This window comes from Lagopus muta, chromosome 7 (genome assembly GCF_023343835.1).
Source record: "Lagopus muta isolate bLagMut1 chromosome 7, bLagMut1 primary, whole genome shotgun sequence".
Classification (NCBI taxonomy): Eukaryota; Metazoa; Chordata; class Aves; order Galliformes; family Phasianidae; genus Lagopus; species Lagopus muta.
The window spans coordinates 31,971,247-31,993,507 of NC_064439.1; the positions used below are offsets into that span (position 1 = coordinate 31,971,247).

The 22,261-nt window shown below is 36.0% G+C and overlaps 1 protein-coding gene across 1 annotated transcript in view; it reads right to left on the bottom strand.

Moving 5' to 3' along the window:
- Positions 1 to 22,261, bottom strand: part of SKAP2 (src kinase associated phosphoprotein 2) — a 108,990-nt gene that overhangs the window by 36,393 nt on the left and 50,336 nt on the right. Inside the window, exons 5-7 of the mRNA XM_048950839.1 lie at positions 7,776 to 7,853; positions 6,952 to 7,035; positions 184 to 308 (exon numbers count right to left, since the gene is read on the bottom strand). Coding sequence (XP_048806796.1) covers positions 184 to 308; positions 6,952 to 7,035; positions 7,776 to 7,853 — 287 coding nt within the window. The remainder of the gene's footprint in view (positions 1 to 183; positions 309 to 6,951; positions 7,036 to 7,775; positions 7,854 to 22,261) is intronic.

Consider the following 22,261-nt stretch of genomic DNA (forward strand, 5'->3'; position numbering starts at 1 on the left):
ATACATATATTTTTTTAATTGGATTTTTTTTTCCCTAATATACGAATATATAGTATAAGCGAGCAAGGATTTCCTTTTTTTATTAAGATGTCAGTGGAAGTTGTTTTACTGAAATGTTAATTCAGTAACTGGAATTGTAACGGCTTTATCAATTTAATTTCAAGTTGACATAAAAAGTCCAACCTGATAAATGCGCTTATCAGGAGCGGAGATTTCAAAACAGCAATCTTTCTTTGCGTCCTTCCGAAGGCTATTATTCATTCTGATGGTGTAGCCCTCTAAGGCAAATTCACCTTTCTGTTGTTTGTCTGTTGGAGATAAAAAACAAAGGTAGAGCTTCATTTACAACAGTGAATGCGAGTGGCTTAGCAGGTTATCGTTTATTCAGATTTGGTTTTCCATTTCATGAATTTTACAAAGAACAGGGGTGGTTGTTTTTTTTTTAGCAAAATGATTAGGTGGTACTTCTGGAGATAAAGCTTTACTTTAAAGGAAGATGTACACAAAAGTATATTTTTCTGTAGGATGACTACAGAATTCCACAGAGAAATACTTGCAGATGGTGGTCTTATTTAGCAAGAAGTGCATGTCATGACAATTGTACCTAGGGAAAGCCAAAGAACTGGAACTTGTGAGACATGCTTCCTATAAATCAGTGTCTCTTTCAGGTTCAGTAAACCAATGGGAAAACCCACCTAGCTGAGAGCTTGCTGAGCTCCCTCCTAAACTAACCACTTTACTTAAAAAAATAAACTTCAAGCTCCTTTTTAAGCAATTGAAAAAGCTTTTCTTCCCACTCACTCACTCCCAGATGCGCTTCCTTTCCACATGGTAGAACTACAGAATGAATTCTGTTATAAATTCAGGTGTGTGTTCCCAAAGCATTTTTCTCAACACAGTTTAATTAGCTAATAAAAGTACTGAGCCCTACCACAGTTTATTACGTAGAGCCATGTGGTTGCTTTAAAGACAATTCTACTTTTTCAATTTTAAGGGTTCTGGTTTATAAAAGTAACACTTAGCATAGGCCTGAGGTAAATATTCTGCGTGGTGGTCAAGTAGCACCTGTGTGCTTCTGAGCACTTTAAACCAAGGCATGTTTTGGTGGATATTAAAAAGAAAACAAAAAAAGCAGAAGTAAGTTGTTTTTGCAAGTTCTGCTGATCACAGTACAGCATTCAATCTAATATGGGCACCACCAGCCACATTTTTCTCAGGCGTCCCAGAACAAAGTGCAGATGTAAATGAAAATTATATACACCTTTATACTGTTTTGGTTTTTTTCCCCCACACAGAAGGGGAATGCATTAACTAACAAAAAGCATTAGACACAACAACACTCTGACTACTGCTGAACAGAAGCAAATGAAGGATTTGTTGCTCATGTTTTTCAACAAAAGAAGACAGCTTCTATAGACAGATAAAATAGGAAAAAAAAAACAAAATTCTTGAAGGGGCAAAACATGGCAAACAGCAACGCAAACATGAGTGGAAGTAAGGGAGTTCCTACACAAATACTCTTCTTAGCAATCTTACATTGTGCTTTCTTCCACCTCTTTCTTAATTCTCACCCAGGGCAAGGAAACAGCAAATTAAAAAATTACATGAGTAAATCCAGAGCACTGTTCTATTTCCTTTTTCTAGCCCCTTCTGTAACAGTAAGTTTTCTTCATTACGTAGTAAGATTCAGTACTGATATTTTTTATTTGCTCACTTCTCCACCCCTACATCAATCAGGACACAGATGCAAAATTCATGGAATCCCACCAAGGCAGATATTAAAAATAACTTGCAATAGGTTAAATAGATCTCCTTTTAATGAAATTCATTTCAGCCTAGAAATTTTATTGTTCCTTCACTTGTGACCTCAGGAAGAAGATGAAGTGGAGCACATTAATTTCTCACTCTCCCATAGTAAATCCCAATAACATAGGAGCAACACAGACAGAATAAACAAGCATCAGGTTCAAAAGGCAATAACATTTTGTCAAGATAAAAATTAGGTAAGTATTCAAATTTATTACTTGGAATATTTCCAAAAATACTTCCCTGTGACACAGATGATCCCTTTGAAGAGACTGCAGTTTCAAAGAGTTAATCTGAGTTATCTGTGCACTGGTACAGTTCTTTCAAAGAGCATTAAAATCAAAACTAAAAGGTGTTATACTTTATACCAGAAGAATGGCACAGTGTATGGTATCCACATTGTATTTGTTCATTTTCCTGTTTACATTGTCTTTTTCGTATCTCTCAGGATATGCCATTCCAATGAAAATCACTTGCATACACCAAAAAGAATTGTATTTCCTTTGCTGTTGAATTCTTTCACTGCACTTTATGGCAGCAGACTAGTCATATCTTTGCTACTTTTGCTTCTAATTACCTATGCAGTAAGGTGCCCCTGATAAAAGCCCAGTGTAGCTCTGCACAAGTGCTTAAGATGCTGACCATAAGTAAATTTCAAGACCATGTGATACTTCACAGCCCTGACCATAAAGCCACCAAAGTTGGGAGAAACAGCCGTGGGGCAAATCGTGACACGTGGCAGCTGTTTGGCCAGGCACAGTATTCAGCTGTGGGCTGGAATGCAGAGCTATCTTGTGATTATCATACTTGATGACCACCTCAACTTCATTTCTTAGGAAATGCTTGCAGCTGAGCAGGTGTGCCTTCAATGAACTTTCCCATTCAAAAAATGTTTATATCACAGATACTTTCAGGACACTGTACTTCACTGAGAGTATAACAGCTTTTGATGTTTAAAAACTTTAAAGACCTGAAGATTTTACTTGGAGACCAAATATTAGATACACTAGTTCCAAATGGCAAGAGCTTTAAATGTCCATAGCTTCAGGAAGCCTATTTACACTACTGAGATGTCACTTTCACTTTGAGTCTCCAAATTAGTACCAGAGTTTTTCCTCAGACAGGAATTCAACAGCATATTAGGAAGGGACTGGGGAGAAACATATGAACAGAATGCACTTCTCCGAAGAAGGATAACATTCTTCTTGTCTCTTATTTTCTCAAAATAGGGCTTTGCAATTCAACCACAGGAAACCCTCAGGTTGTTGCACAGCAAAATAGAACAGCAATGCAAAAATATAATTTGATCAGTTTTGTAATAGCAAGAAGGAACACAAGTATCAGTAGGCAAAAGTTTTTCCGCCATTAGGTCAGATCTCATTTCAGAATAAGCTGCTTTTTACTCTTATCTTCTCATCCCCTTCTCTTCACTCTATATCAGATATGAATCAATAAATAAATAAATCTGGGTCCGTGCGTTCCATTTTGCCTCAGAAATTCTGAATGGTAAAAACCTTGTACAACAGAGCGGACAGTCAGGAATTAAGCACTAAAAATTAATCAAAGTTAGGACAAATATTTTAGAGAAAAATAAGTTTATGGGGCAATACTTAAAGTAGAACAAATACAGATCTGAATGAAATTTGAGAGCCGCCTTAAACGTTTTCCTAAATTTAAATATTACATATAAATTTCATGTATCTTAAAAAGGAAAAAGTGAAATACTGTTAACAATGGAAACAGGACCAATATTACATTAGGAAAAGGGAGTCTCCGGGGAAGCAAACAAAAAGGGTTTTGAAGTAGCCTTGCGTAACTGAGCTGAGTCCATGGGAACTTTTGAAACAAAGGAGGGTAAAACTTCAACTGGGTCTTGAAATGATTGGGTTGTAAATTTGAGGCCTAAGGCATTGTGACCATATTATTAGCACATGTAAAAAGAATTAGTGCACTCTGTAGAACAGAGAGGACTTGGAGATTGGAAAGGAAAGAAGTTACAGAGAAAGGCATAAGGAACAAAGGCAAACAGAAAGATTTCAGAGAGTTATAAAGTATTTATAGATACTATTAGAATCTATAATTTAACTCTCTTCATCTTGAAATTTGGAGCCTGTAAGATCTTACAGTTTACATGTCTTCATGCTAAATGTAGTTTTGCATACTTTTCCATACACTTTCTAAAAACAGCACGTCAGTATCTCAAAATGGTAATTCCTTTTCCAGCTTCTAGAATAAGCCTTTCCAAGTGCGCGCATAGCAATTCTTTTTTTATAGGCAGCAAACCTGAAATGCAACAGACTTTTTATTTTCTCACTTGAGAAATCTAAATTTAAAAAAAAAAAAAAAAAAAAAAAAAAAAACCAACGAAAGAAAGAAAGAAAAAATTGAGGCAAAGATACTATTTAGGGCAGCAGTTTGCTTATATTCAAGTCCAAACATGCACGTCACTGAGTTAGAAAGTTGTCCCAGAGCACTCAATAAACCTACAAAGCAATGCAGGTCTTATGAAGCACCAAGATATCAGTAAACGTTGAAGAAACAGCCATAAACTTAACAGCCTGAAAATGCTTTAAGTTACACTACCCCCTGAATAGGCTAAGAGGAAAAAAGAAAAAATACAGCAGCATCTTCCTTTATTCACAACTATTACAATTCTGTAGCCACAGAAAATCAAATTTTAGGAGTTAAAAAAAACAATTTTGTGAAAAAATTGAAATAATGAGTCTATTTTCTCCTTCCTATGCTACTACATTGGCACTACAAACCGAAGTGCAGGTGATAAAGGATAATCAAGACTTCACTGTCATTTTCATTTATCAATTACTGCCTTCCTAAACATGTAGCTCCAGTTTGCTGAGACAGAAGGGCATATAAAATTGTGGCTGCCAGGTCATTCGTTTAGATCAACTTTCCTGGTCGTGCACTTTGAGGTCTGAAGGACGAGTCATACCACCTAGGTGCCTGAGCTCAAAGAAGAGAAGGCCTGTAAATGTTTATGGAAGAAAATCCTATTAAAGTAAGGAGCAGGCAAGCTTCTGGAAATCCAAGTCAGCTCTGATACTTCAGTATGCTCTTCTGCAGTGTTGTGGGCCACATACTGACAATAGATACTGCAGCACAAGTGCAAAAACACATGCATTTCCTGCAATACGGACTTCTAGGTCGAACCACAAACCAAGATTTCTCCATCACTGATCAGGAAATAGAAACGTAGGTGATTTGCTTAAACTTATCTATATTGCAGAGATAAGTAACACTGTTTCATGATCCAATGCTGCACCAAAAGTACCAGAAAATGTAGGAAGAAAAAGGGGAAAAAGACATATTAGTCAACAGACATCAGGACCGTTATAAGGATGCTTATAATCTCAAACTTGGCCTACAAAATATATGTTTCACCAGCTAAAAACTATCCTTCACAGATTAGTGGTCTACATGTCCTGGATTTAAAAAACATGCACAAGATGAAACAAGAACTAGAAATCTCTTCTACCTGTCTGCATTATATTCCCCAATGCACAACTTCACATTACTCATTAAACACATAGCATGACTGTACGCATATATTGAACCTCTCCTCTGCTCATCTCTCTTCAGACCAGGTTCACGTTGACAAAGTGGAATTTTCCCATTTCCATTGTGTGAATCAGCTCTGGAATCTATCAGATGGAGGCACAGAATGTATGTGGTTTGTTTGCTTCCTCTGTGAGCTAGCCACAGAGTCTATGTCTATGCAACTCCTAAAAGATGCTCCATGGACCATGAATTCCTCCCACAACATTAGGGTATGGTTAGGAGGATCTTCCCCAAACAACTGAAGATTACAAAAGCTGGAAATGTATAAACCAAAGCATTTGCCTGTAGATCAAAAAAGAAAAGCTATCTCTGTGTATCTCAGTCAATTCCTAATACGACGCAAACCCATTAACCTCAAACCTCATGCTATGGAACATGTTTCCATGTGCCTTATCTTTCAGTATAGATATTAGAAATTACAACACAGAAGCCACTGCAAAAGGAAAATGCATGGAAGAGGGGAAATGGTATTTTCCCACCCTAACCCAAAGACCAAGAACTAGCAGATGAAAAGCCAAAGATTTATAAGGGAACAAACAGCAGATGTAGTAACAAAACTCTGGAAACAGAATTTGAGAGGAAACTGTAGCAAGATGAAAACTGGACTTAACCTCCAAAGTACATGATAAACAATTAGACCCTTAAGTTAATTCTCCTTTTTTAAAGAGGGAATGAGTTTAAATGAGTCAGCAAACTCAGTAAGGGAACAAACTAAAAACTGAATCAAATTAAAAACATATGAAAAGACTATCAGCATTAATCTCAAGGGGAGTAGCACAAACATAAGCAGAAGAAAAAAAAGCTCAAATTGAAAGTTTGTCCAAAAATAAGTTCTTTTGGGGAAAAAAGAATGAACTTTTAAATCCTGCACATATATAATTCTATATCATATATCTTACCCTTAAATACAAAATATGCTTTGCATGCAATTTAAAGGATGCTTTGTTTCACTGACAATTCTTAAAATTCAAAGGGATATTCCAACATTTATGCCATATTCTTTCAAAAATGGCCATCCAAACTCACCTGCAGAAACTAGTCCTAGTCTCCTTAACTGGCTTTTAGTTTGATATATTACTTCATTTCCAGAATGAAATTTAGAAATAAACATGGTACACCACTATGTGTTTTCAGCACTAGCATTTTCCTCCAAAGAACCACCTTTAAAGAATCAGATGGTTTAATTGCTGTAGGGTATTTTAAAATGAAAATACCATTTAGACAAAAAGAGTCTTTGCTGTCTAGTAGATTAATTAAGAACTGGAGTACTATCAAGCCTAACAGCCAGCTGTTACTGGCATGTCAAGTAGCTTTACAAATAACTAAAACCTTTTTCCTCAGTTTCCCTGCTTTAAAAAATGGGCAAATCAGTTACAGAGCCTGAGAGTATCCATATTTATACATTTTTAAAATTCAAAGCACAAAACAAACAAACAAAATCTTTTAAAAGTTTCATCTGCTCTCTAAGAATAACCTTGGTTTCTCAGTTACCAACTCCAACTGAAGCTTTCATATTCATTTGTTCATCAAAATATTATTTTAATAGTTTATCATTATTCTTATAATTACCTTTGTCACTTCCATAATAGTAGAAAACCGTCTTACTGATAGCACACCAACGCTTCTGCCATTCAAAGCCAAGAAAACTGTGGTCTGCAAATAATATAACTCGTGTTACATTTCTTTATGGCATTACTGAACATGAATATGTTACTTCTTTTCAAAGGTGAGGGAAGAGGGAAGGAGATAGGAAAAGTGCTAGGTAATGAAAACAATATCTGGATATGGAGAAGACATATATGGAATTGAGAAAAAAGCTAGAAATAATAGATGGTAGTGAAAACAAATGGGAATTTGAAATCATATAGAGAGTGAAGGCATGTGTAACATTAAATATAAGGAAATTATTAACAACTTCCTGAATATTTCCTATAGTTATTGTAGCATTAAGTGGTTATTGAGGTGACAATATAGGATTTACTGAATCAAGGTAAATATTGACTGAAGCAAAGCTGAGATCAATATTTGCCCTCTTGAAGGAAAATAAATCTTGATACTCACTGAAACATGAAGCCAACATATGGTACTTTTACATAAATTCCTAATGTTTTCTTCAAAAATATCTGAAAAGTCTCTGAATTATGGCTGATGCTGGACTTTCACAGCATGATTTTTTTTTCAGTCCATAAAGAAATGGGATCATCTTTTAACAACACAGGAGCAATTATGCATTCTTCTTTCTTTTGCATAATAATGATTCTACATTTCAACTGCTGTTCCATTTTATCACTCTGTATGAAGTTATTTGCATGTACAACTACAAATACTGGCACACAGAACCTCCAAACACGACTTACACACTAAACGATTTTCACAAAGACAGCTAAACTGACCTTTTCTGCGTTTTTCCAGATATCCAGCCTTCAGAACAAACTGAAGATCTTGAGCTGCAATAGGAGGAAACTGATTCCCTGAAAGAAAAAGAATTTCTGTGAACTCCTGCTTTTCAGGAAAAATACTACAGTAGCATTAATGAACTTTTACATGCGTAACGCACAGGACTATGGGAAAAAGTAATTACTATACAAGATCATTCAAGTACAAAAAGCTCAAATAACTATGAATGTCAAAACTGTCACTGCTGTCATCACCACTTCAGCATGGAAAAAATATAGCTGTGTAGCAGCCCCTGCAAGTTTTGGAACAAAAAGAAAAATATATAAATTAAGCAAGCAACTTAGAAATGTCAGCCTGTGATTTGAATGTGGTCTGTACAGCAAGCCTGTAATAGAGCAGTGATTTTTTCTTTTCAAATGTGCTAGCAAAAGCAAGCATCAGAATCCAAGGCGACTACACAGGTAATCTGACTTTAGTAACAGCTCCATGCAAAAACATCTTGAAACAACACACAAGGTGAAAAACATATATTATACTGCATATCAAAAATAAAAAAAGAAAAAAAAAGCCCAGTTGAAGGGATGACAAAAAGTAGCACTTGCTACTGACTACTGACAGACGTTGCTTAATGTGCAACATGACAGTAAAACACTGCTGAGGTAAATAAGGTTTATAGGTAACGCTAAACGGGCCAAAGGCTTTCCACAGAAATCTGCAAGATTGTTGATCTACATATATTATTTTTAGATTTTACAAAAACTGCTGCACCTGCAAAATAATATTTTCTCAACTGTTAATTCACAGCTACAAGCATGAGACTAGCTAGTCTAACTACCTCACATTAAAAAAGAAATCTAGATGATAAAAATTGCATCTTCCACCCTGCAGCTTTCCCATGCTGAATGAATAAAATTATGGCTTAAATGAAACTGCTAGTATTGAGAAACACGTTAGATATGTCTAATAGCACTTATATGAATGTCACACTGCTTACTTCAAGCAAAAGAGCAGAACAAAAGCTATTCCTGTGCTGCCTTGTTGGTTTTTTTTTTTCTTTTTAAGTGCATGTGAGGATCACAGTAGAGTTCCTACTACTTATTATCATCAAATATTCATAAGAGTCACTGTAGGTAGGTGGCAAGCTTACATGGCAGCAATTATTCACCAAAATATATGTAATCTCATTAAGTTCCACCAATAAAAGCACAAAAAAAACCTTTATATTAGCAGACAACCCCTGTGCTAAACAACCACTTTGAACTACGTGCAGTGGGTTAAAGATCAATTGTCTGACCTTGAACTGCAAACACTGTCTCAGGAAGGTGATGCCTACTTCCTGGGTTTTTAGGTAGTCCCTTAAAATAGATTTATTTTTTTTAATTGGCATCCAAAAATGAGTTGGATTATCGAGGCCATATTTAAATACAGTTGTGTGAGGAGAAATACAAAAAAACGAGGTAGGAGCATATGAAGAATATTATTGTTAAAACTATGAGAGTCCTCTAAATGAGAATACATTCCCTTAAACAACAAAACTTGCTCTTCAGACAACAAAAGATTTAAGATTTTGTTGGATATCACAAGTTAGTAAATGGATTTTTATATATATTGACATTTCCAATGATTCTATTTTCAATTTGACATTACTCTTGATATTATTTCAACTTTCTCAGAATGCTTAATACTGCGTTAAAAGTACAAAAGCTATTGGCTCCATATCCAAGCATCTTAAAGTGATGCAGCTGTTTGCCTGTGCTAGATCCATATGAAACCACTGTACAACATCAAATGAGAATTTAACACAAAGACACTTGCTGGATGCTAGAGGCTACGTTTAATAGCTCCTTAAAAGATGATCTAATGATGATATTATGGCGGAGAGAAGGGGAAAAGCTTTACAAACATACGTAGTGTGCTGCTTTCAGTTGGTCATTGGGAGGCATCAGTGTGCAACACTTACAGCTTTACCTCATCACGTAGGGCATATTTTAGAACAGAGCACCCCCACAGATGTGGAAGCGAGAAAATCTAAGTAAACAAACAAAACAAGTTCACTTACATTTATCAATTTAAGAACTTCAACAATTGATTGCACTTGATGTTATGTTGTTTGTTTCGTTTTTTTTCTTGAAGAGAAAGCTTAGCAAGTGTTTGCTTAGTGAACGGCCAAGCGAAATGGGACACACAGCCCCAAATATAATAAGGTGACTCCGTGCTGTTCTGCATATAGGTACAACCTCATCTGACTTACCTATTACACAGAACCAGAGAATCAATATCCCACAAGACTCTTGGTTTTGCTGCTTCTGCTGAGGCAAGTTGGGATGAAATAGATGATAGCATTTTCTGAAACTACATCTATTTTGCACTTGGTACTAAAAAGCTCATAAAAAAAAAAAACATCTACCACTGGTTTTGTAACACTTCAGAATGAAGCTTCTTTTCCTGTTGCTCAAAGTTGCAGCAGGAACTCCGCGAAACAAGGAGCAGCTGGTCAGCATTGCTGTTGGCCAAAACCTGCAAGTAGCTAAAGCAGAAATAGATCACAGGCCTATTTATCCTACTTCTGTCTGAGAAGCCTGGGAACCACAAAATATGAGGGTCTTTAGTGAAAGGTCAGGAGAGAGGGACCTAATTGTAATATTCTCAGACACATACAGCTGTACATGAAAGCAAAAGCATAAATCAGCCTAGATTCCCTCCCTCGTTCCCCTGTATGTCCAGAAGGAAGGGGAGGGACAATAAGTATTATCTAAAGGATAAAGGAAAGAGAAAGAACCACCTCCTCTCAGATTCTTATTAACCGCAGATGTTGTGCATATGTGGCAGGAAGAAGGCACAAACACAGATCAACTCTTAGCCTCATACTGTAATAAAAACAAGGAGGAGAAGGAAAAGAGAATGGCAACTTCCTTCCAGATACCACCTAGAGCCAGCAAAGACCCCTAAACTGTGTCATCTCTCTACCTTTCTTCTATTGCTTCTTCTCCATGTCTCAAACCTGATCTGGAGGGAACTGCAACCCTCAGACACAGAAACTCCCAACCAGAAGTTTGGGACTTGTAGAATACGTTGGTTTTCTGTTATCGCTTTCATTCAAAATGCTGCTTCTTCATTCATTTGGGACAGAACAAGCTTGGCACAAAACATTTGAAAAAACTAGACCAAAACTTTGTAATAGTAAAGCAGCATGTGTTTACGTTACACTAGCAGCTGAGATCAGAGACACATCAGATGATCTCTATACAGAACTTTGAATAAGACAGCTCTTACTCCAGAAAATCTATTTAACAGAGAAAGGCTGCCAAGAAAGAATGTATTACTATTTTTTAAAAAAGATTTAGAAAGCAAATTAAACAACGTGCTTCAAGTCACATGTTCCTTCACAATTCAAAAGCTTTGAATTCCCAAATATCGGTTCCACACTGAGGTTGAGGACAGGAATGTTTTTCCCTTTCCTCGCAAATGCAGGTGAAATGGGCTGGATTTAAGTTTCAGTTGATCAGAGCAAAATTTCTCTCCCAGAATCAGCCCAAAAAGAGGACACCAGTAGGTCTTGCTGCCTGTTTTGCTCCTCTATGTTCTGTTTCCAGATACATCTCAAGAATTTAGGAATTAAGACATTAGCAGAGTCCATGGCCTTTCCTGTTTTCTCCTTTGGTAGACTGTAGGTTTTGAAACCAGATGTAAATATCAGACTAAAGTAGCACTGTGTCAAGAAGTGGTCTGTGGCTTGCAGCTCTGTAGTTCACAGTTGCTTCTGTGAACTCTTTAAGATGCAGCTCCTGCAGCCTGGCCTGTGACGGGGAGTTGAGAATACAAAAACGTCACCTTTCCATTCTAAAGTTTCTACTTCATAAACTAGGTCTTAAACTTTATTCTTTCGATATGACAAATCATGTCCATCCTTTCCAATATCTGGGGAGATGATTATCTTGCATCCCAAATATCCAATAAAAAAGGAGGGAGGTCCATCTGCTTAATGTTAAAGGTTTTCCTTCTTTCTTGACTTCCCACTCACAGGTGAATTCTAGAATAATTTCTCTTCTTATTCTGGTGGGAATTACTGCAACGTATTCCAAACTGAAATCTGCAAGCTAGGCTTCACTTGCATATTCTCAGACTGATGCATACAAAAACTGGATTAAAATATTTATGAGGCATAAACCCTCAAATCTTAGAGAAAAGTAAATCACACATATAACATACTAGGTTCTTCCTCTTGGTTCTAGGTGCTCTTGTGCCAAGACAGTTATTATAATGCTATTACTGCCAGGCTAAAACTTACTCCAGTAAAGCCAGAATTTCTACCAAACATGCTGTGACTTCAGAAAGGCACAAATGCTATTAAGATAGATGTATTAATGCAAGGGTTCCACTGTAAAAATCCCACAAATCCAGTGCATCTTATGACTTCAGAAAGATGTCAAAATAAAGCCCACGCCACAGCTATAATTTTCACACCTTAGTAATGTGACAGTCAAAAGCCTGGGTAATGCAATTTTGCACCCTAGTGCAATAGGGAATTTAGCCCACTACTTAAAAACAATTTAATCGGTGTCACTTTACATGATAAAGCATGAAATCTAATCATTATGCACTGCATTTTGAGTTTTGGGGAACAGAGTGATGTTGAAATTTCATTCTGCATATAGAACAAATAAAACAAAACTAGGTTGTATTATTCTGCACTGCATACCAATAGGAATATTTTTCATTTCTTCAATGTGGGCTAAGGGATACATAAAGCAAGAAATAATTAGAGGTCAGTGCATTCTAAAGAGGTGCTTAGCGTGCTTATGGGAAGCTAAACAGGCGAAGTGGAGATAAGTGTAACTCAGTGCAGCTAAGTGGTTAATTACATCTTGCTTGCCTACAGGCCCATAGGTCTAAATATTATAATGGCAAAGTTTTCTTGCTCAAATAAGAATCATCCACCATTCTTCAGTCCTTGCAAAAGAAAACTCAAGCCAAAATATATTAATTTGATTCTACTGAGAACAAAAACAGTGAATTCTGTTTCATTATATTTAATGTAATTTTTGAAAGTAATGACTTTCTTTTTAATTTCATTTTTCCAGCTTCTTTTTTATCGTATTGAAGACCCAATTACACCAAATGAGAAACTGAAATCTATCACTCTGTGAATTTTTGCTAGTAAAAAGTCTGTGTTCTAACAGAAAAAAAATTCTGGCAATATAAAAGGGAACCTTATAAGCTGGTATGCAACTGGGTATTTCTCCAAAAACAAAGAGTTGCTCATAAGTATTAAAGCATGTTAAAATGTTACAATTAAGATTTTTCTTTTTCTCTCAAGCTGAGAGCTTTTGGGATATTTCTCAGGAAAACTGACAAACTTTTTCTGATGTTTTTGTTAAAGTCTGAGCAAAGAAGGAGTAAAATTTCTAGCTACATGCAAAGTGTTTTCCTCCCCTTTCTTTCCATTCTACCCAAAATTCTTCGTAAATCTCCATTTATTTTCACCTAGAAATATAGCATTTACTGTTTTTATCAGCTACTGCAGAGGGATTCAATTATCTTTGAATCCATACACAGCAATACAGTGGGGTCACATCTGTTTCACAACCACTGTGAATCTAGGCTAAAGAAGATTAATTTTACTCTTGTATGCGTGCCTTCTCCCTACTGTTTTGTTTTTGTTTTTTTTTTGAAGTGAAAATTAATGTATGTTGAACTTAAAAAAAACTCCTATTTTCCAGAGTCTTCTGGTTAAAGAAAAGCTATCAGTAGGACAATTACAAGATCTTATTAGCTTCATTAACTGCCACAAGCACCTTCCCAAAGATTACTTCAGTACTTTGCAAATGTACTAGCCTAGTAGTGGTGAATCAGTCTAACATGCAAGAAACAAAAGATAAATCTTAAAGAAAACATAATTCATTTGGAGCAATAAATGTAGCATTTAGTTTTGAAACGCTTGTTCAAGAAAAGTTAGCATTTTGGTCTTTAAAGTATCTGATTCCAAGAAAGTGTAGGCTATAGAGCTATAGAGCTTTGCTCCTGAGCCATGCCCAGCATTCACCATTGTGTTTTCTAATCACTTATAATAACCTCCTCAGAATAACTTGCCTTAATATACTCCTCTAAGAAGAGCCAGCAGTGTATTTTATTAAAGTATACTTAAAGCAGCATCTGTTTCCAGTTAATTCTTTCTAATCTGGGATCTGAAGTTTGGGCTACAAGCACTAGTATTACACCCTTGGAGGCCTAAATGTTGACTATTTCTTCCCTACTCCTCCCTGTAAGGAGAGAGGTATGAGGATTTCTCCTCCCTTCCTTCCTGCTAGTTCAGGAGAAGGCAGTGGGCCAGGCAGCCTAAAAATCACTGTGATATATTCTTTACAGAAACTCTGAGCTCTTTTAAACATTTTATATGCTTGAAATTCAGTCATTTTCATTTATCCCATAATTAAATAAATGTGTATTTAGATTTTTAAATTGTAAAAAAATTTACGTCTATGGCATCTCAACCCTCATCTGTTTTTTGTGCAAAGCTTCCTTAATAGCTGTAACGCATTTCATCTGATGAAGACTTTTTTTTAACGAACTACTGGAGTCAGCCAGTCAGTCTCCATTCACCAAGATCCACTGCCTAATGGAATCATCCTGGATCACACACTCCTCATCTAAACTTTGTATTCACAATGTCTTCATAAACTAATATCGCCCTGGTCTTCTACATTCTTTTGTTGTCTTTCAAACTGTACTGAAACACCCTCAGTCACATCTTCCATAGCACCTTATAGTGGAAAGGAATTAATGGCTTTTGCCCCTTGATCCAAATTTGACTTTCAGCATGGATAATTAATTAATAATAATTTTTAATAATAAAAATTAATAATAATATTTAAAAGTGAAGCAAAGATGCAATGTTTTCTACTCTTCACTTCAGCTGTTTTAGAAAGACTGAGGCATGACAACAGAAAGGAGATATAACATCAAAGAGAAGTTATCTTGCACAGAGTTCTCTCATACTTTTATGCCACTGCAATACAGGGCATGGAAACTTAAAAGTTACGCTTAAGTTCTTCCAAGCATCATTACTGTTCATCAGTCATCTCAGACAGAGACAGAGAGGTTTCCATCATGCAGAGGCACATACTGCTGCTAACAGAAAAGTGTAGCAGTTGTAAAGATTGAAAATACAAATTCTGCCTATGTAACAAGAAGCTCAGCTTCCTACTTGATTTTCAGAAATAAAATATACAGGAAAACACGCAGATAAAAGAAATGCCTTTGCACTGCGGACAGAAGGAAGTCAAAAAGACCATCATGGTTCAATTAGAGGCACTGGAAATTCTCATGAAATGACATAGGCAAGCTGAAATTTCCCAGGATCATCTCACAGACAAGCACACACATCCAATTTTGATTAGAAACCCCAACTAAAGATCCAGAATATCTACACAATAGTTGAACTGCAGAAGGTGCTGTTAGCTAATCAGAGAAAATTACAAGGTCAGGAATAAAGAGCATACAGCTGGAGCATGACCAGCATGATGTCAAAATACATATGGATAGCATCTTTAACCACATCATGATTCCTGTATTCCCAGATGACTAATAGGAAAAAAGTCCTATGCTTTTATCAAACAGCAAGTTAAAAGCTAGCATTTAATGTCCAGGTGAAAAAAAAAAAACAATTTTCAGCTTAACATCTAAAACATCTGGAAAAGGTAATACTACAGTACACCACAGTTCACAGTTTTTAAGTAACCACCTAGTAAACATAAGCAAAACCCTTGGAAATAACCACATATCAAAATGTCCTAAGAAAAAGTTATGGTAATGGAAACAAGGAATTTTCTATTACTTCTTAAATTTTGCCCTAGCACTTTTTAGTTTTGAAAGGTCTAAAATTTTCTCTTTGGATTGCTGGCATGTTTTGTTCAGTAAATGATCTTGAACTGACAGTAAACAATGACAACTATTTAACTCGACTTTTTAGTAGAAAATCTGCCAGATGTCACTTTTTGCAAAGCTAAACAATGAACTTTCAAGTGGTATTTTAAAATAAATAGCTTGTGTTCTTTAATTTCAGCATCCTATTAATCCAAGTGTTTATTACTCAGCTCTCAAGATCTATACAAATTTAAGTTTGGGGACTTTTCTGGGACTTCTATCCAGACTTTGGTAATATTATTCAAGCAACATTCTTCAAAAAGTGTGGAACTTTTTTTCCCATTTAGTTTAGCTTTTCTCAGTATTTTTTTGCACTGTATCTTCTCCTAATGAAGAACTTTTGTTTAGAACTCCTTTCCTGAATTGTTCAATTTCTAGCTTTTCTAGTTTCAAAAACTAGTTTAAGGCTTCTTATTAAAGGAAAAAAAAAAAATCATCCACTGTGAATTTTAATCTGTGATAGGGACATTTCATCAGGGGGATATTTTCTCTGCTGCTCTCACCAGAAGCATAACAGGCTAGATATACAATCAGCAAACACCAAAGAAATCCAGGGAAAGAAGGAAATTCTCAGACTATCATAAAACACCAACGAAAAACCCCAGCATAAATTGTACAATGTTTTATATATGGAAGTCACTTATGCCAAGTGGCAGCCTCTTGGCTTAGCTCTGCAGGCTGCAAAGTTCCAACTGTTCTGACTCCTAGCCAAAGTCCTGGTCTGCTAAGCTTCTGAAAGGAAACATGCATACAACACTTAGAACATTTTAAATGCTCCAACAGCTCATATCCCTGATCAAAACAAAATTTAACATTACTGGTTGGCGCTGGAAATCTTTCATCTGTACGAAGGAAGGGATTAGAATTCCTACAGTCAGCTAAAAACAGAACCAAATCCTGAAAAGTAGCGTTTGTAGAGTTCAATGCGAGAGAGTCCAAGAAAGCTACAATTTTCATTTTCCACATTTTTGTGTATTACTGCAAACACAAAACGGCTTGAATGTTCTGCCTCATTGCTTCATTTTCATCCATTTCTTCTACTACTGATAATTTAAGTAAAAAGCCGTGACCAGTGAAGCTGTGAATGCTGAAAACTCCTTTGCATCCAAAAGCCAATGTGGATTCAGATGGAGATACAAGTTTCCAGTGCCATCTGCACATAAAGACAAGCCTTTTCAAAATAAAAACAAAAGGAAATCTCACACAAGACCTTCAAATTTACCCACTACTGAATACAAAACGCACATCAAATTTAGTATCATTTATTATGTAGAAAAATTGTTTTGAAAAAATATGAATCCCTTAAGGCAGTAACTAGTTTAAAATCTTTGGAAACCATCTATGGCATTGAAATTCAGAAGTGAAGAAGTCACTCCTATTGACTTCCTTAAAGCTTGTTTGTCTTTTCCCACAGTAAAAACATCCAGATTTCTGTTTCTTCAGCATCTGCAATATGAAATTCCAAAGAGGTAAGGTACTGGAAGTTCACAAATCAAAATTACCACCATAGTCAGCAGTGTGGAGGTTACAACTTGGGGAGAACTGAGTGAATGCCTGTAACTAGATTCTTTTGTGACCTGTCCACAAGACTGGATGGAGAACACATTGCGAGAGACGGGCATTTTTTAAAACTAAAGACTTCTACAATGAGGAAATAGGTGAATAAGTATCAATGGGACTTTTCAAACTCCAATTCCAATCCTGTACTCCTTGATTCCCTTGATAGCACATTTGTGTTTTCCTTAAGCCCATCTCAACCTAAACTAAGAATTCAAAAGCCAACCCAGCTTTTGAAACTCATGCCAATTTTAACATTAAAGGTGTATGAATCAGCTGAATGTACTAAGTGCTGTTGCTTGGTCAATGAATAATATTTAGTGATGAGTACTATGATCTGGGACTAGGTTTGTAGGAAAAGTAATTATCTTCTTCATATAACTAGTACCGCTGGAAAGAACCAGACGAGCCTTTAGACAGGCAAAAGAGCTCATCTATGCAAAAATTCCCTTTTAATCTCCACTCATCCCCAACTCTGTTTCAACTGGTTAACAAATATACAAACACAGCCTAATGAAATTACTGAGAATAGTATTATTCAAAAGCTGAGCTAAAAACAAGGAAAGTAAATCATTTTTTACAAGTCATATACAGCATTTTCTTCCAATTTAAAAATTGCCGCTTCACTTCTCTTTAAGAGCACACAAAAATAATAATTGTGTCAAAGCTACAAACAGGTATTGCCAAAATTTCATCTGAGCAAATTTTAAAGCTGATCTATGAACATCAAAAATGAATATGGGACTTTTAATGGAGATGCTGACACAACCTTAACTATGACAATGCTAACAGCGCTGCTATAATAAATCTGTCAGTTTCTATAATGTCTATGACAGTCCCATTAATATGAATGATGCACACTTCACATAGCGTACTACACAGCAACTGCAGAAGTTATATCATCTTCATTCAGAGTAACAAATCAGTAATCAATATTTGTAAAAGCAGGCTAATCCTTTGTAAAATCACTGGTTTAGTGATTGAAGAGTTTGCTCAATTTACACAGTTAATCCCTCTTCATCTGCTTGAGCCCTCTATTTATTCCAACCACTTACAGTGGTAGCTGTAGCAGATTAATACATACCCTCATGCTAAGCATGTATTGACAATTGACCCAGCGTATTGCTGTCAGGATAATCTTTACAAACATTAAGCTTTTCTTACCAAGCCTAAAGGCTACATTTAGAAATCAAAAGTTTACAAATAGTCTCAGCAACTTCCCCTCACATATTATCACATTTCCATTTAATTCTTTCTTAGACGCAGCATCTACTGTCATATTTTCTAGCCCCAAAAGATAATCTCCTGAATTTTTGATTCATCACATTATAATACAGTTACCTCAAAGAATTTTTAGAGCAAGAAATTTCTATAGTAACAAGAAAAAAAAAAGGAATATGTTGCAGCATATCAAGTGGAAAAAAAGAGAAATGGCCATCTGTGCAAATACAAATAAATTAGTATCCTTTATATAAAGAAATGAGCTGAAGTAGCATCACTGAATTAAGCTCAAAAAAACCAAAAAGGTCACTGTGAAGTCTCTTGTTTTTTCTTCTCAGACTATAACAATATTTATTTGGAACAGAGACAAAAATATTTAGTTACACATACATATATGTACATATCTGAATATGTACATATATATATGTGTATATACATAAACATCTACAGTATAGATTTGAGCTGAATTTCCATAGGTTAGTCCTTCAAGATTTTCCTCTATTTTACGCCTTCTACAAGAGGGGAATGAAAAGCATAATTTTCTAAAATAACAGAAAAGAATTAATGTAGATAATACTCCTAGTTTCACCTTACATTCATATTAATCTTTCAGCTCTATGAAGCTATTTACACTTAATTTGCCATTACATACTTCAGTTATGTTATGAACAATTTAAAGGAAAAAAAATCCAAAAATATTTTGAAATATTTTAAGTCTAAGAACTAATGTTTCAGGTTAAATAAAGTAGAAACTCTTAAGAAGTTAATTTGAATGATTAATCATGCCATAGTACTTACGGTAACTTTTTTCAGAGAGGCACAATTCTGTATTATCTGCCCAGGACACGACTTTAATGTCCATACGAAACTAAATCTCAGTGTTAGAACAGTCTAACTGCTTAGGTGCTAAGTTTTCATAACAGCAATTATTGATTCACAGAAAGATAGTTGAAAAAACACATATGGTAAGCTCACCCAGGCTATGGGGGGGTTGTTTATTTGTTTTTTATGTGGCTCCCTGAAATGAACTCCTCCACCTCCCACCCCCCCAAAAAGAAGAAAAAAGAAAGGTGAGCCTTAAGAAAAAAATCAGATAAATCAGTGCTGAAACATGCTGGTCTGGCTGATACATTAATTACTAGAATACAGAACCTAATTTATCCATCTCGCTCTAGAAATACAATTTAGATTCAGGAATGGACATAAACACAGCTGACAGAGCAAGGAACACTTACCTATTTACCAGGCAGTCACTGCACACATCAAAAACTTCATGTGCTTGATTTATAATTTGAAATAGATGCATGGGGGAAAAAAAAGTGAGGCTGGAGCACTAGCATTTAAGGGGCAATAATAGACTTCAGCAGTGAAGGCCATTAAAGCAAAGAGCAAGAGGGATTAGATTCTGCAATGACAGAATCATGTTAAGTAAGACAACTCAAAAGTCAGCACGCAGATTTGTTCTGTGTGTTTCACCGTTGAGATTCCGTCAATCTTTAAAATCAAAAAATACAAGTGAAGAGATGCTACTACATAGAGCAACCTAAAGTTTATCACTTGGTTATTAAACACAAAGGTGTCACTGCTGAATAATAACATCTAAATGATGAAAGAGGTGAGCTGCAACACAAGACAGGTCAACATGTTGTCTCTACTCCACCTTAAGAAGGAAACAGCTTTTTAAAAATGAGTGACCTGATGAACCAACTAAAGGTAGAAGTGGTGACTTGGGGACAAATAGAGAATGTTGCATCTGCCTACATCTATGCTGTCCTTTTCAGGTTGAGTAAAAATACAAGAGATACAAGGCTCAGTTATTATCCTACACCACAGCATAATCTGGGAGGAGTTTTGGCCAGTCAAAGTTAGAGAAGAAATATTTATTTATTTATTTGTTTTTTAACTTAGTTCTACATCTTCCCTTAAGGCAAGTCATCAAAATGAAAAAAAAAAAAAAAAGAAGAAAAAAAAAGATAAAACCTGAATTGTATTTGTTAATAGGCACGCTAGGATTTTAGCCTGTTAGGGAAAAAGGCACTTTGTAGATATGCGGAGGATTATAAATCGTATAGTGTCTCTAATTTATTAATCATTTATTAATCTTTCTCTTACACAGATGTTCATAAATTGAATCTCCTTGAGTAGGTCTGGAACCTGTTACCAGTGGATGGAGAGTGAAACCTTCACTCTGAGGGTTGTGTTGAAAGTTTCCAGTGGCCCAGCCATGTGGCTAAAACCTAGAGTTTCCTCAGCCACTAATTACAATTTCAAAAGGAAAAAAAAAAAAAAAATTACAAGGTATTATGGTATTTTAGAGTGCTGAATGAGATTTTCTCTACTCGTAAGCATTCTTCTGCAAACCATTTCGTTTTTAGCAACCAGCAGTAACAACTGCTCATTTGGTCTCTAAACAGCCTAAGAGTGCCAGAAACAACAAATAAGTAAATTCATGCCACCAAGAAAGTCAGCAGCTGTAGCAAAATCTTAAAATATATTGCACTCGGATACACAGCATCCTGCTGCCTTGCAGTGAAATTTGCTCAGGAAGATGTCTGGGGAGTCAGGTCAACAGTTGACTCCACCAGAAAAAGACAAAATAACGCTAGGATGCTGATTTGCAGCACCCCTAGGTGTCAGCAGGACAGTACATTACTTTTGCCTCCAAACCTGTAGAGAAGGAGTAAATGAGTATCAGTGCAAGCCAATGAGTTGCAAGTCTCTGCAGTGCCTAGTTATGCAGGTGCTAGCAATGCTCCTGCTAAGGCCAGGCTGCAGAATGAAGAAAAACAGCTGGAGCCATCAGACTGCAGGTGGTGGGGTAGTGGCAAGACTGACAGGCCAGAACACTGAAATCCTCAGGCAATTTCTGAGAAGGCAGCAACAGTCATGAAGTATTGCCTAAGGTGTGTGTTAACTCTTTGGTGCACACTGATTCTGTGCAATCCTATACTCCTTGCTGCAACGTTGTCCATTACAGAATAGACACAAAGACATCCTAGGGTTATAATTGGTTTTACAAGACCTTTTCAGCTGCTGACAGGCAATTAAGTCTTCAGTTTAGCTCTAAAATATTTACTCTGATTCTCCAACTGCATATGAAGACGTATCTCTGAGCATATTCCAGTCCAATTATAACCAGTAATGCCACTTTTAGGAATTTTAAGTGATTTTTATATAGGCAATGTAGAAGCTGTACGGATTATTTAAGATCTGTATGAGTAAAGGCATTCCCCAAAATGCTATGAACGATGAACACTTTCCCAAGAATATTCAGGAATGGTGTGCATTTAACAACATTTTGAAACGCAGCTTTACAAAATTTCAATAATGTAAGTCGTCAACATGATCCAATTTCCCTTGTTCAGTTCACCATTTCATCAGCATAAAAGATGGTGGAACTTCTTTGCTTTCAGACATCCCAACAGAAATAAACATGATGACTAACCCATTAGACATTTGCTGCAAAGGTTCATATAATGCAGAAACAGGAGCGAAAAGATGTACTCCAAGGAAATTTTGTGTTGAGAATGATCAGTTGATTAGGTACAGGGCAAAAAAAATACATAGAGGTTGTCAACGTTACTGTCATGTATAGAAAGGAAAATTAAGTCATTTGTTATTCTCAGTTGGAGAGGTCACTAATGTTATCTTGCACATGATGATTTGATGCACTACATATGATTAATGATTGTTTAAAGGACACTGCCAAGGTCTGTAGGTCAGACTATGACCTTTCTTTTTTTTCCCCCCAGTTATCCATAAGCAGAATATTTATAATTCT